Raw genomic sequence first — 14,678 nt, forward strand, 5'->3', positions numbered from 1 at the left:
ATCCATCAGGTATGAAAGCATTTGATTTACCCACAAGAGCGCATCTGTTTTATGTATAAACACTTCATAAAATACAGTTCTAATGCTTTAAAACAGAACCCAAAAGATACAGCCTGCATGCACATGACCAAAAATGCATGTACAGTTGAGTAACTCAACAAAATAATTGGTGATGAAAAGAAAATGAATCAATTGAAATTATTTCAATGGATTTCATCTATAGTACCCTATAAGTGTGAAAGCACTTGGTCCTTTGCAGTTTCCAAAGTTCAGATGAATAAGAAATTACATTAACAAGAAACAATAGTCTCCTTTCCAGCATAAAACGCATCAGGTAAAAGCAAATAACCACATAGTCATTAGTCCCTTGTGACAGACACCCACCTTTGTGCTAGATGTGTTTACCTGTCTAGACACTGAGACAGTGTAGCTCTGTCTGTTTATCTTCCATTGGGTACTGGTACACCATCACCCCCCCCCCCCCCGATCATCTCCAGCATGTGTCTCAAAGCTCAAGTCAACAGCCAGGCATGCTGAGGCAGATCAGACACATCCTAAATCTCTGACAGCATTTCTAGTTTCATTTTTACACAAACACCTTCACTGGGATGACGTCACTGTTACTGAGACTTTCACTGGGCAGATTGTCAGGGGTTCATCGTTCCCATCAGCTCTCCCACAGGGACAGAAATATGGGAACACCCTTTCAGTAAATGTGTGTTTAAAAGTGTAAATGAGTGACATGTCACTGGAGTTGAAGAAGGACACCTCCCCCCTGTCATAGTCCAGCTGCACCCTGATGCTCTGGGGTTTCCTCTCCAGTGTGAGGTCATCTACTCCTGCTGCTCTGTACTCATCACCATTCCTCAGCCTTATGACCCAGTATCCTTTCCCTGGGCTGGCTGCTATATCTCCCTTCCTGTTGATGGACTCTTTCACCACTCCTACATCCCACTCACGTTTATTCCCAACCTTCACCTCCCAGCTGTGTTTCCCTGAGGTAAACCCCTCAGATCCCAGCACACACACACAGTAGTTAAATCTCTCTGGGTTGTCAGGACAGTTCTGCGCTGTACCTGTGTGTCTCACAGTGGTCAGATCATCAGAGAGAGAGAGATCGGCACGTGCAGTGTTGGGGTCCATCATCACAGGAGCTGAAATATGAAGAAGAGAGATATTTAAACGGTGGGAAGAAGAGGTACAGGAGAGAACACACACACCTGGTGGAGGAGTGGGCGTTGCGCCTCCTACCGCTGCTGTCAGGGGAGGTGCAACTGGCAGCATGAAATATCCCGGCCGGGGCCCTGGCCAACTACACCACCAAAAGAGACTGAGGGAGCTTTCTTTTAAGACCGTCGCTCCTTTAAGGCAGTCGTGTTAGTGTTTGTCTTGTCTTGTTATTTGTTTGTTGAGTGAATGTATTTCCACAATCACAGTATTTATTAGTTTTATATTGTTTCTACAATGTGTTGTTTTTATAATTATTTGTAACTGGCTGAATGCAAAGCCCTTTGAGCTACATTTTATGTATGCAATACAAATTAAGCTTATTATAATTTTTTTTTTTTTAATGAATTTTTTTATTCCAATTTTTTAATTTATTTATTTATTAAAATGCCAGTGCTGCCTCACGTCTCGTGTTATTGTATCATAGCTTGTATCATAGCTTGTATTTGTGTTGTTAATTGTTTAGTTTCATGTTTTCTTGTCACGTTCCGTGCCTCCGTTGTAGTTCATTTCCCTGTTTATCCTTTTCTATGTGTTTTATGTCAATGTTCCATTCCATGTTTTCCCTTTCTCCCGATTACCTGCCACCCCCCCCCCCCCCACACACACCCCACCCCCCACCCTGCCCTCTCCACACTGCTCTGGTTACCTGTCCACACCCCCCCACACCCCACCCTGCCCTCTCCACACTGCTCTGGTTACCTGTCCACACCCCCCCACACCCCACCCTGCCTTCTCCACACTGCTCTGGTTACCTGTCCACACCCCCCCCACACCCCCCACCCTGCCTTCTCCACACTGCTCTGGTTGTTTGGACTCTGACCCTTTGGACTCAAACTGCCTTGCCTGTATTGCCCTGATTGCCGTGCACTGAACTATTTCTGTGGCACTTTGATTGAAGCGTGTTATTTATTACATCTTGGAGTCTGCGAATGGTTCCGATCATAACAACCTCCCTGTGTCCATCTCTTGTGTCCGCCCATGGCGTGTGGCAGGACCATTTCACATACTCTATTCAGATTAGGTCCCATACACAGGAAATGACATGTACTACTTATGGATAATAATATACTGTATTTATAGTGATTAATATTTTAAATATAAAACCTATTTGCATTATGAAAAGTCATGAATCAATGAACACATCATTGCAAATTCAATGCAAACAATTCTCACAGCTAATAAAACATATTTTTCATGAGGTTTTACATTGTGTGTTAATTCTGTGTCTGCGTGTGTTCTGATATTAAACTGTGAGCAGTGCAGCCCTCAGGATCTCCCTGCTCTGAGACTGGATGACTTTGTGCTGTTTATCTTCAGCACCATGTCAACATGCAGCCTGTTCCTCCTCTTTCATGTGTTCATTAAATGTTTGTAAAAAAAAACCTGATTTCAGCATCTGGCCCAGATACTCACTGTACTGCACCATCCCCAGCATCTTCTCCCAGACTCTGAACGTCAGGTTGCCCAGGTGTTTGGCCACGTCTATCAGCGCCCCTGAGAGCAGCTCTGGGTCCTGCAGTGTGCACTGGGCTCTGTAACGACAGGCAGGAGTCAGTCAGCATCGGGAACTGAAGAGACTTAAACACTCAAGATGAAATGAGCTGAGAGTCCACATACCTTTCCTTGATGTTGTTGTAGCTCTGAAATAAACACACAATAAGAGCATAATTGTGAGTGTATAAATGTATTCAGTCCATTCCATTATGAGAAACAATAGGTGAGAAACAGCAGGAGCCATGTTAATGAAAGTGAAGAGGATGATAACAGTCAGCACAGATGACGTTACTTTACTGAGGTTAATCGGTATAAACTCGGTCAGTAAATGAAGCTCCTACCTTTAAAAAGGAGGTGTCTTCGGTCTCCATGGCCGTCTCTATTGCTGTGATTTTGTCTGTAAGGGTGGAGATGTCTCCACTGATGTGTTCTAGCTTCTCCTCCATTATCCGACTCTTCTGCTCCTCTTCCTCTTTCAGTGCAGCTAGTCGGGCCTCCTCTTCCTCACGCAAGAACTGCTGGAGCTTCTCAAACTCTGCCTTTATCTGCCTCTCTGTGTGCTGGGCTTGACTCTGCGATTCAAACACCATTTTAAACCTGAATAGTGTAACTACGCTTTGTTATTTATGTATGGCAGTTAGTGTGTTTGTTATCCATGTCACACACAACATTCATCAAAAATACTACATATTTAATAATTGTGTTACTCACCCTGATGTGTTTTGCTGTCTTCTTACATCCTTGTTCAACCTTAGTAAACTTCTTCAGTTTTTCTTTGACAAGATTAAGTGCAGGCTTGAGTTCCTCCTGGGGTGATATGAACCAGTTCAGACTTATTCTCACAAATAGCACAATATTACCCCTGCTACACTAGTGACGGTCAGTGTGATTTTGTAAGTGTAAGAACATGGGAAATTTAGTATGGAATATACTATACCTGCAACCACTCGAGAAAAGATGAGTGAAATATGCTTCTATGGCATCATAGCATTATGCATTATGCATTTTCAGTACAATTAAACCAGTCAAATACTTCAGCATATTCGGATTAGAAAACCACCACCACTGGGCTGTACATAATGTAATTTACAGCCAACTGTAAGGAATGTTGAAGCATTCACAGAACCGTCCATCCATCCATTATCTTAACCCGCTTATCCTGAACAGGGTCTCAGGGGGGCTGCAGCCCATTGGGTGAAAGGCAGGAATACACCCTGGACAGGTCACCAGTCCATCCCAGGGCACACACACCATTCACTCACACACTCATACCTATGGGCAATTTACACTCTCCAATCAGCCTAACATGCCTGTCTGTGGACTGTGGGAGGAAACCGGAGTACCCGGAGGAAACCCACGCAAACACGGGGAGAACATGCAAACTCCGCACAGAGAGGCCCCGGCCGATGGGGATTCGAACCCAGGACCTCCTTGCTGTGAGGCGGCAGTGCCACCCACTGCACCATCCGTGCCGCCATTCACAGAACCGGCTTGATTTATTGTGTTCGATATTAACACATCCATTTTGAGAGAGTATATACAACTCTGTCTGCACTGGTTATTCACTCAGTGTAGATTTCTGCACTTCCTGGTTGTTGCACAGTTCTCTCCTCAAGCAGATAACAATTTATATGACAGTAGTTTTATCAGATCTAGACCTTCATTTTGTTAGAGTAAAAGTCTTGTGCTATATTTGTGCTGTCAGTATCTAATCTCACACTTCATTGCTATATATTTATGAAATCACATTGCATTTCAATGTTACATTTCTGGAGCTGTATTCATGATAAAAGGCCCATAATCACAACTGTGAATCAGGACTTAACCATGCCCACATTTTACTCCAAGTACATTGTACTGAAATCTAAAATACTAGATGTTTTGAGGCTTTAAAACAAGACTTTCAAGACTTTCAGAATTTTTAATTATGATTTAAAAAAGAATACCTTCAGCTCCAGAGCGGCCTCTTCCACTGGACAGACCGGGTGGTTTCTGTGTTTTCTTGAAGTCTGACAGATGAAACAGAGAGGCTCTTTGTCATGTTCACAGAATAAAACAAGTTTCTCTCCGTGAAGACTACAGCGAGCCTCAGTCTTGTCTGTCGTTTCTCTCTCAGTCTTCTGCTTTAAGTAAGACTCCACAATGCTTCTTAAGGCCAGGTTTGGAGTAGGACCATCCATAGAGGCTTTTCTCCTGCAGATGGGACACTCTCGAGAGCTCTTCTTTTCCCAGCACTGCTGCAGACACACTCTACAGAAGCTGTGGCTGCATTTCAGAACAACAGGCTCTTTAAAAAAGTCACAACATACAGAGCAACAGAGATCATCCTCAGGAATCAAAGCTTTAGCCTCCATGTTACAGTCTTTCAGTTTCTTCGTCTGATACTTTCACCGCTGCTGAATCTTGGACAGAACACACCCTATGTGATTCAAAACAGGAATAAGCAGGAACAGGAACTGCAGATCAGGCTTGTAGTTCTCAGTCACCAGGAGATTCTTGACTGGGTTTGTTCTCTCTCTCTTACGGAGATGGTCACGTGCCTGAACTGGATTGGATTCACGGGATGCAGTAATGTACCACTGGATCCATTTATGTATGATGTGTTGGAAAACATGGGAGGCAAGTCCACTACAGCCAACCCCTGAAGCACCTCGCTTTATTTGGTCAATCTACAACCCTATCTAGCCCCCAATCTTGTGAAATGTACCTCTTTGATCAGTACCTCTCTGTTATATCCTCTACCCCCTCCCTCAACCCCTTTCCCCACACATTGTTTTACCTCCCCACCTGACCTAATCACTTGACCCCCTCACCAGATCTAATCACCCCCCTCCCCACTCCTGTGATGTGTTTTAATGTATGACAATGGCCATATGTTCCACTGTCTCCATTGAGGGACATGGTATAAGTGTTGACATCCTGCCTCATCTTTTAGCTCTTGTTGATCTGAACTCGGGGAACAGAACCACTAGTTCCTCTACTATATTAAACTATCTATTTGAAACAAAGACGTACCTGCATTTATTTTTCTACTGACAATCGTACGGAGGAATACACAATAACCCTCTACACCATGTATGAAAATAAATTAAATGACATTATTTGGAACAGTGAGGCCAATTCCTTTGTGATACACTGATTACATTTGGGCTTGAGGTAAAAAGATGAACTTGAGACAAGAGTACATCATTTCATCTTTTATTTCCTCGTATCTACGCCTAGATGCGCTAAACTACTTAAAACATAGCACCTTTGGTATCAGACCACCCAATTTCTAGGTGAGCAAAAGTATTGGCACAGAGAGTATTAAAGTAAATAATACTTCATGTGTTGTAGCATATGCCTTGCTTGCAATAACTGCATCAAGCCTGTGACCCATGGGCATCATCAAACTGTTGTATTAATCTTATTGTGATGCCTTTCCAGGCTTTTACTGCAGCTGTGTCAAGTGAAAAGCAGTAATACACTAATAATTTGCGACGTTTAAAAAGATTGAATTAACGGTCTGTAATGTGATAAAGTTACAAATCAGTGATCTGCAAAATGATCTTATTCTGCTAACCTGATATTGATTACTCATGCCTGCCTTTGTGCAGTAGGAGGAGAACTTGTGATGAAGCCATCAGTGGAGAAACACTGTGTTGAGTCACAATTATTATTTCATCCCCCTATTCAGGGGTACAACACAGCCTCTTTCAGTTGTTGTTTCAAGGGTTTTTTCCTTTCAATCTCCTCTTCAGGATGTGAAATGCGTGCTCAATTAAGGTCTGGTGATTGACTTGGCCAGTCTCAAATCATCCACTTCCTGCCCCGAATGAAGTTGTGTCTTGCTGCAGGATCAAGTTTCTCAATAACTTTTCAGACAGAATGTTTTTGTAGACTTTTGGAGACTGAATTCATACTGGTGCTATCATCATAAGTTACATCATCAATACTGATTAGTGAACCCACTCCATGCAAGCCTAAGCCATTATCTGAACCCGCTTATCCTGATCAGGGTCGCAGGGGGGCTGGAGCCTATCCCAGCATACATTGGGCGAAAGGCAGGAATACACCCAGGACAGGTCACCAGTCTATCGCAGGGCACACACACCATTCACTCACACACTCATACCTACGGGCAATTTAGACTCTCCAATCAGCCTAACCTGCATGTCATGACACTTCCTGTCACTGACTGATGTTTTGGGGTTTTTCTTCATAGCTCTGACAATGTCTCTGTCATCAACTGCTGTTGTTTTCCGTGGTCGACCTGTTTCATATCTGTTGCTCAGTACACCAGCGGTTTATTTATATTTCTTCACAGGCAAAATCCAAGGTTTAAACCAAGAGTTCACACACAGAACTATTTAGTCAATGTAACAGGACACACCTGGGCAACAAGAAACACCTGTCAGTCACATGTTCCAATACTTTTGCTCACCTAAAACTTGGGTGGTCTGATACAAAAGGTGATACATTCTGATAAGTTATTTAACAAATCTAGATAAAAATACCAGGAAATAAAAGCTGAAATTCGGATCTCTCATGTCCATCTTTTGACCTCAAACTCTATTGTCTTCAGGGTATAGCAAAAACAAAGGAATTGACCTTTTTGTACAATGCTCTCGTAACAATGTTTTAAGAAGAATCTTACCGATTGTAGCCCAAACATGTCTTGATCTGACATTTGTATATGCCCTGGCTACAGACACATAACAAGCATAGTTTATAGAAATGTCCGGAAATTAAAATCAAGGCCATCGGTTGGAACGAAACGCTGTGCACTGATTGGCCGTGCAGGACTGGAGTTGTGCACCCCTGCCCCACAGTAACTACACGGAGGAACAGAGACACAGACACACACAGACACACACAGACACACTCAGAAAGACGGACACACACAGACACACACACAAAGACGGACACACACAGACACACACAGGCACACACAGACACACACAGGCACACGCAGAAAGACGGACACACACAGACACAGACAGAAAGACGGACACTCAGCAGTTTCTGAGATATTCAAACCCACCCTCTCTGCCACCAACAATCATTCCACGTCACTTATATTCCCCATTCTGATGTTTTACGTGAACATTAACTGAAGCTCCTGACCCATATCTACATGACTGTATGCATTGCACTGCTTCTACACAATTGGCTGGTTAGATAATCGCATGAATAAGTAGGTGGGCTAAATATTTCCCCAAAAGATATGCATTTACAAGCAAAAGCAGTTTTTATTTTATTTTTTTATGAGGGAGAGTCCATCCATCCATCCATTATCTGAACCTGCTTATCCTGATCAGGGTCGCAGGGGGGCTGGAGCCTATCCCAGCATACATTGGGCGAAAGGCAGGAATACACCCAGGACAAGTCACCAGTCTATCGCAGGGCACACACACCATTCACTCACACACTCATACCTACGGGCAATTTAGACTCTCCAATCAGCCTAACGTGCATGTCTTTGGACTTTGGGAGGAAACCGGAGTACCCGGAGGAAACCCACGCAGACACGGGGAGAACATGCAAACTCCACACAGAGAGGCCCCGGCCGACGGGGATTCGAACCCAGGACCTCCTTGCTGTGAGGCGGCAGTGCTACCCACTGCACGAGGGAGAGTCGACATTCATCAATTCAGTTTCCACTATGCAAAGTGTACAAGAAGGCTCACATCGGAATTAAGTTATGGTGTAGATTTAATTTCATGAAATGAACAAAATAATATATGTTGCACCTTTTGAAACATCTCTGTATTGAAACAACGTTTTCCCAGATAGTGGAAATATCTTTCTGAAAGATATTTTAGTGTTATTTTTCTAAAATCACAGGGACTTGGATAAACTTGATGAATGAATGAATATGAACAGTCAGTTTCCATTGGGGAGAAAAGATTTTCCTTATGTTTATGCTGGGTTTTAATGCAACTTACTGGCTACTGTAGATTTCCCATATAGTAATAGACCAGAACACACCAACGTTTCTCCTTCTAAAGTCTAAAGTCGTCTCTGATTCCACGGCCCTTTTTCCGAGGCTGAAGAAGGACCTCTCTACCCCCTGTTTCCGTTTGGTTTTCCCAAAGGTATGATGGGTATTCCTGCAGGTATCACCCGTTCCCCACTCACCTTGCAGGGATAGGGAAGAGGACTGGGAGACTGGGAGTCTTTTCATCAGCAGGGGACCGTGAGACAAACGTGGTGCGCGCTGACCTTCTCAGATGTTTCCACAAGTGACCCCTGGGGCCTGTTTCACCAAGCAGGATGAGTTACTCAGTCAGCTGGATGGCTGCACTCAGTACAGCCTGGAACCGCCTCTCAAATCTGAAACATGGACTGAAGTCAAAAGAGCTGATCTAGGCACAGTGTGCATTATTGTTCTGCAGTGGGTTGGTTGCATTTTCTCCTGGATTAGTTAAGTATTATTTGTTTGCTTGCTGATTCTAAATTCAGTTTAGTTGTCATTTTAGTGTTCTGTTGTGTACTTGTTTGTTTGTTAGCTATTACAAGTGGTGTTTATTTAGATTCAGTGAAACTGGGTTAGGTGTTTGTTTCTCTCAGGTAAGCTAGGCTATTAAGTTAGGCTATTGTTTTACTGGCTGGCAGGCCACAGCTTTTGTTGTAGGAGGAGCCAATACTTTGCACCCTGCTCAGGCTATTAGTACTGGCACACCTGAACTCACTTCAGTTTGCATTATTGTTCTGCAGTGGGTTGGTTGCATTTTCTGTATTCGGCGTCAGTGTTATTTAAGCAGTTGTGTAGCGCACCAGCGGCAGCTGTGTGCGGCAGCCTCGGCTACTTGCCTCGGCGTACGAAGTCGCAGGCTTACAAAGTCGAGGGTGTCTATCTACGGGTGTCCATCAAGGCTGTCCGAGAGCCTGATGATTGATTTTGTTTTTGCTGCATGCCCTCATTCCACTGTGTAGTATTCCTCTTGTCCTCCCTAGTTCCCTCCATGTGTTTCCTTCCCATCCCTGTCCTCTCTCCTCTCCCCAGGTCCCAGTCAGGTAGGAGGTTCGCCTCCCGCCAACATGGGCAGAATATCTCTAACCTCATCTTTCCTCCCAGATCCCCTGGTATTGATCTCTGTGTGGCTGGTGGCCTCTGGAACTGCCAGTCCGCCGTCCAGAAAGCAGACTTCATATCTGCCTATGCCTCCCACCTCAACCTTGACTTTCTTGCTTTAACTGAAACGTGGCTCTCACCAGAGAACACGGCCACCCCGGCTGCCCTTTCCTCTGCCTTCACTTTTTCCCACACACCCAGATCCTCTGGCAGAGGAGGTGGCACAGGTCTCCTAATCTCATCCTCATGGAGATCTAGTGTCTTCTCCTCATCCCTCTCCTTCTCCTCTTTTGAATTTCATGCGGTTTCTGTTACTCTGCCGTGCAAACTGTTTGTTATTGTTGTTTATCGCCCCCCGGGTCCTCTGGGGAACTTTTTGGATGAGATGGACATCCTCCTCAGCTCCTCACCTGTCAATGACACCCCCCTGATCCTCCTGGGTGACTTCAACCTCAACTCAGAGTCCACCCAGTCTACCTTTCTCTCCCTCCTCTCTTCTTTTGACCTTACCCTCACTCTTTCCCCTCCCACCCACAAAGCAGGCAACCTTCTTGACCTCATCTTCACAAGGAGCTGCACAACAACCAACCTCTCTGTAACACCACTCCATATATCTGACCACTCCTTCATCTCTTTCTCTCTTCCACTCTCCTCTAACACCCATCCATCTCTCCCACCGTCCACTGTCACCTGTCGACGGAACCTACGCCACCTGTCTTCCTCCACCCTCTCATCTACAATCCTCTCCTCCCTACCATCTGCGGAGTCTTTCTCTCGACTGTCTACCGATGATGCGGCTACAACTCTCATGTCCTCCCTCTCATCTTCCTTTGACTCTCTGTGTCCCCTCACCACCAAACTAGCTCGGGCCTCCCCCCCCCAGTCCTTGGCTTTCTGATGCTCTACGAGCTGTCCGAACCAAACTGCGGGCGGCGGAGAGAAAATGGAAAAGGTCCTGTCTCCCCAGTGATATAGCTTCCTTCCATGCCCTCTTATCATCTTTCCATTCCTCTGTCTCTCTAGCTAAATCTTCCTTCTTTCACTCGAAAATTAACGCGGCCGCCTCTAATCCCCGCAAACTGTTTTCAACTTTCTCCTCTCTTCTGGCCCCCCCTCCCCCCCCACCCCCCTCATCACTCACACCTGATGACTTTGTCTCCTTCTTTGAAAAGAAGGTCGATGCTATTCGCAATTCCTTCTCCCAACCCTCCACCCCTGCTGACCCTCCTACCCTCCCCAACTCCCTAACCTCCTTTTCTCCCCTCTCTGACGCCGACACACTGAAACTCCTTACTTCCCACCGCCCGACCACCTGTCCTCTTGACCCCATCCCCTCTCCCCTCCTACAATCTATATCTGAGGACATTCTCCCTTTTCTCTCCTCTCTAATCAACACCTCCCTCTCTTCCGGCACCATGCCCTCTTCACTGAAGAGGGCCAGAGTCACTCCCCTCCTCAAAAAACCTACTCTTGATCCCTCTGCCCTGAACAACTACCGGCCTGTCTCTCTTCTTCCCTTTCTCGCTAAAACCCTGGAACGGGCGGTCTGCTCCCAACTGTCCACTTATCTTCTCCGCAACAATCTCCATGACCCCAACCAGTCTGGCTTCAAGAGTGGCCACTCCACTGAAACCGCCCTGTTCGCGGTCACTGAGGCACTCCACTCTGCTAAAGCAAAATCCCTCTCCTCTGTCCTCATCTTCCTCGACCTGTCGGCCGCCTTCGATACAGTCAACCATGAGATTCTGCTCTCATCGCTGTCTGGGATGGGTGTCACAGGTTCTGCACTCGCTTGGTTTTCCTCCTACCTCTCTGGTCGCTCCTACCAGGTGACTTGGAGGGGCGCACTCTCCGACCCTCAACCCCTACGAACTGGAGTCCCGCAGGGCTCGGTTCTTGGGCCTCTCCTCTTCTCGCTATACACCATGTCCCTTGGTTCTGTTATCTCTTCCCACGGCTTCTCTTATCACTCCTACGCTGATGACACCCAACTCTTCATTTCCTTCCCCCCCGACACCCAAATCACCACACAGATCTCTGCCTGCTTGGCTGATATCTCTGCGTGGATGACTTCCCATCACCTGAAGCTCAACCTTGCCAAAACTGAGCTTCTCTACATCCCTGCTAAGTCCTCTCCGTCAATCGACCTCTCACTGACTGTGGAGGACTTTGTAGTTTCCTCCTCCCGTACGGCAAAGAATCTTGGGGTGACTCTTGATAACTGCCTCTCCCTGGCTCCACAAGTATCCTCCACTGCCAGAACCTGCAGGTTCTTTCTGTATAATATACGCCGCATCCGTCATCTCCTGACTGAGAAAGCCACCCAGCTCCTAGTCCAGGCGCTCGTCATTTCCCGCCTGGATTACTGCAACTCCCTCCTAGCCGGTCTCCCAGCGTGCGCCATAAAGCCCCTCCAGCTGGTCCAGAATGCTGCAGCCCGCTTGATCACCAGTCAGCCCAGGTCGGCTCATGTCACCCCGCTTCTCATTGGCCTCCACTGGCTTCCTATTGCCGCACGCATCCGATTCAAGGCCCTAGTGTTGGCATTTCAGGCTGCTAAGGGGACTGCCCCACATTACATACACTCCCTGATCACTCCCTACTCCCCAGCTAGACCACTCCGGTCTGCCAGCTCTGGTCGCCTTACGGTTCCCTCTCTACGGGCACCTGGCGGTCGAGCTGCACGTTCACGCCTGTTTTCCGTTCTGGTTCCTCAGTGGTGGAATGACTTGCCTACCACTGTCAGGACAGCAGAATCCCTCCCCCTATTTCGACGCAGACTCAAAACACACCTCTTCAAACTCTACCTTAGTCCTCCCTCCTGATTTACCCCGCCCCCCCCTTCTGATACCCCTATCCCTGTCTAACCCCCCACCAAAAAAAAAAAAAAAAAAAATTGCACTTATGATGACGACTATATGTTTAGAACAGCAGTCCAGGTGTATTTTCCTAGTTCTGGATGTGATGCTTTGACTTGTGGTAGAACCTATGCACTTGTAAGTCGCTTTGGATTAAAAGCGTCTGCCAAATGACTAAAATGTAAATGTAATGTAAGCTATCCAGCTAACTGAGTGTTCCTACTTTGCGATACTGCTTCAGACTTGTGGGCTAAAGGCATTACTAATCAACCATCAATGGGGCTTTGCAGTATGTGTACTGAATTGAATGAAGCTGACACATGCAATATAGTAAACTCTAAACACCAGCGTTTGACCCCCCAGTATGCACAATCATTTATCTCTCCTGGCTTTGTGATTCTGAATATGAGGCTTTTATTTTGATGTCTACAAAGCAGGTCAGGATTCCATTTGATCAATACCATGGCGCATGTTTCATTAAGGTGGGGCTTGCATTCATAAGTAAGGGGATCAGGCCAGAGAAACTTACAAAACTGTGGCCCAAAAAAAGATAGAGGATGTTAGAATAGAAGCCATTTGAATCTCCCACATTCTGGGAGGGCTGGCATCAACCAACAAAGAGATGTTAGGTAGGAGGACACCTCAGTCATGCAATAACATTGTTGAAGACCATTGATTTTCTTTGCTGTGAAACAATATTCTCAGAAAAGAATATTTAATGAAAGGTATGGTTAGAAGCATGAAATTGGAAGTATAATTTTCAGCAGTGATACCCTTTAACTATAAAAGCCTCAGTTTTCTTGGCATACTTCTCCATGAGTGTTTGCACCTCCGCGTTATGGAAATGGGCATGACTTAGTGTTGATAAGGCTTGACACGGCTCGCTGACACTCATGCTGTTCCAGACTGGCTGCTCCATCACTAACCCCAAGGTGAAAGGTGACAGGTATGTTCTCACCTGTCGCGTGGGGAAGGGTGTCACCTGTTCTGTCGACAGCGGCCAGGGACATACAGCGTCCGGATGACCTGTTCCTGAGTCCCGGGGGGCGTCATAATCAAAGGTCATCAGTCTGTCACGCACCTAATGTGTGTTTGAGGGGATTCCTTGCATGGAGGTCCTGGCCTCCAAATTAATGGCTTCACAAACAATTAATTTAATTTATATGTACTAGCGACTCTATATTACATTACATAACATTATTGGCATTTGGCAGACGCTCTTATCCAGAGTGACGTACAGTTGATTAGACTAAGCAGGAGACAATCCTCCCCTGGAGCAATGCAGGGTTAAGGGCCTTGCTCAAGGGCCCAACGGCTGTGCGGATCTTACTTTGGCTACACTGGGAATCGAACCAGCGACCTTGCATGTCCCTATATACAGTAGCGGCTGCCACAAATCATAGAGGGCCCACAAACAATCTCTGCAGCCGTGTTAGCGTGTTGCTGCTATCCCTGGTACACTCGGAGAAGGGCCAGGCCTGCTGGGGCTGGATGGTGTGCATACTTGTCAGTGTTTTGAAGGTGTTCAGTAGCCTTTTTGATTTTTGACAGGGCCACAAACAGTTCTAATGTTTAAAGGGCAGCCAGCCTGATTCTAAAAAAGAGCAGTTCTTTACGATTCAGATACAATTCAACACTTGCAACTAATTTGAGCCTGGAATGTCTTCTGTAAAAAAAAAAATTTGAAAACCCAGGGAAAGCATTTAAATGGTTGCCATTTATATAGCGCCTTTATCCAAAGCGTTGTACAATTGACAACCGACCAGCTCGTCAGGAGCATTTGGGGGTCAGGTGTCTTGCTTAGGGACACTTTGACACAGCCCGGGCAGGGGATCAAACCGGCAACCCTCCGACTGCCCGACAACTGCTCTTACCGCCTGAGCCTTGCCACCCCAAATAAGAAGAATTACAACAAATAAGAATCAGGGTTACCCTCTACGAGCAATGCATCATTTAAGGCTGCAGTAATAGTTTATTTCTCAGTTACACAGAAAGGCATTACCTGTAGCTGCTGTTATACTGTTGTCATTTTATTGTCT

The 14,678-nt window shown here is 45.9% G+C and overlaps 1 protein-coding gene across 1 annotated transcript in view; it reads right to left on the reverse strand.

Annotated features, from left to right (window-relative positions):
* Window positions 1-600: 600 nt before the first annotated feature.
* LOC133134532 (E3 ubiquitin-protein ligase TRIM35-like) overlaps window positions 601-14,678 on the reverse strand; it is a 49,214-nt gene continuing 35,136 nt past the window's right edge. The window contains exons 7-9 of the mRNA XM_061250733.1: window positions 13,598-13,626; window positions 2,644-2,746; window positions 601-1,154 (exon numbers count right to left, since the gene is read on the reverse strand). Of these exons, the coding sequence (XP_061106717.1) occupies window positions 601-1,154; window positions 2,644-2,746; window positions 13,598-13,626 (686 nt within the window). The remainder of the gene's footprint in view (window positions 1,155-2,643; window positions 2,747-13,597; window positions 13,627-14,678) is intronic.

The sequence above is a fragment of the Conger conger genome, chromosome 8 (genome assembly GCF_963514075.1).
Source record: "Conger conger chromosome 8, fConCon1.1, whole genome shotgun sequence".
Taxonomy (NCBI): domain Eukaryota; kingdom Metazoa; phylum Chordata; class Actinopteri; order Anguilliformes; family Congridae; genus Conger; species Conger conger.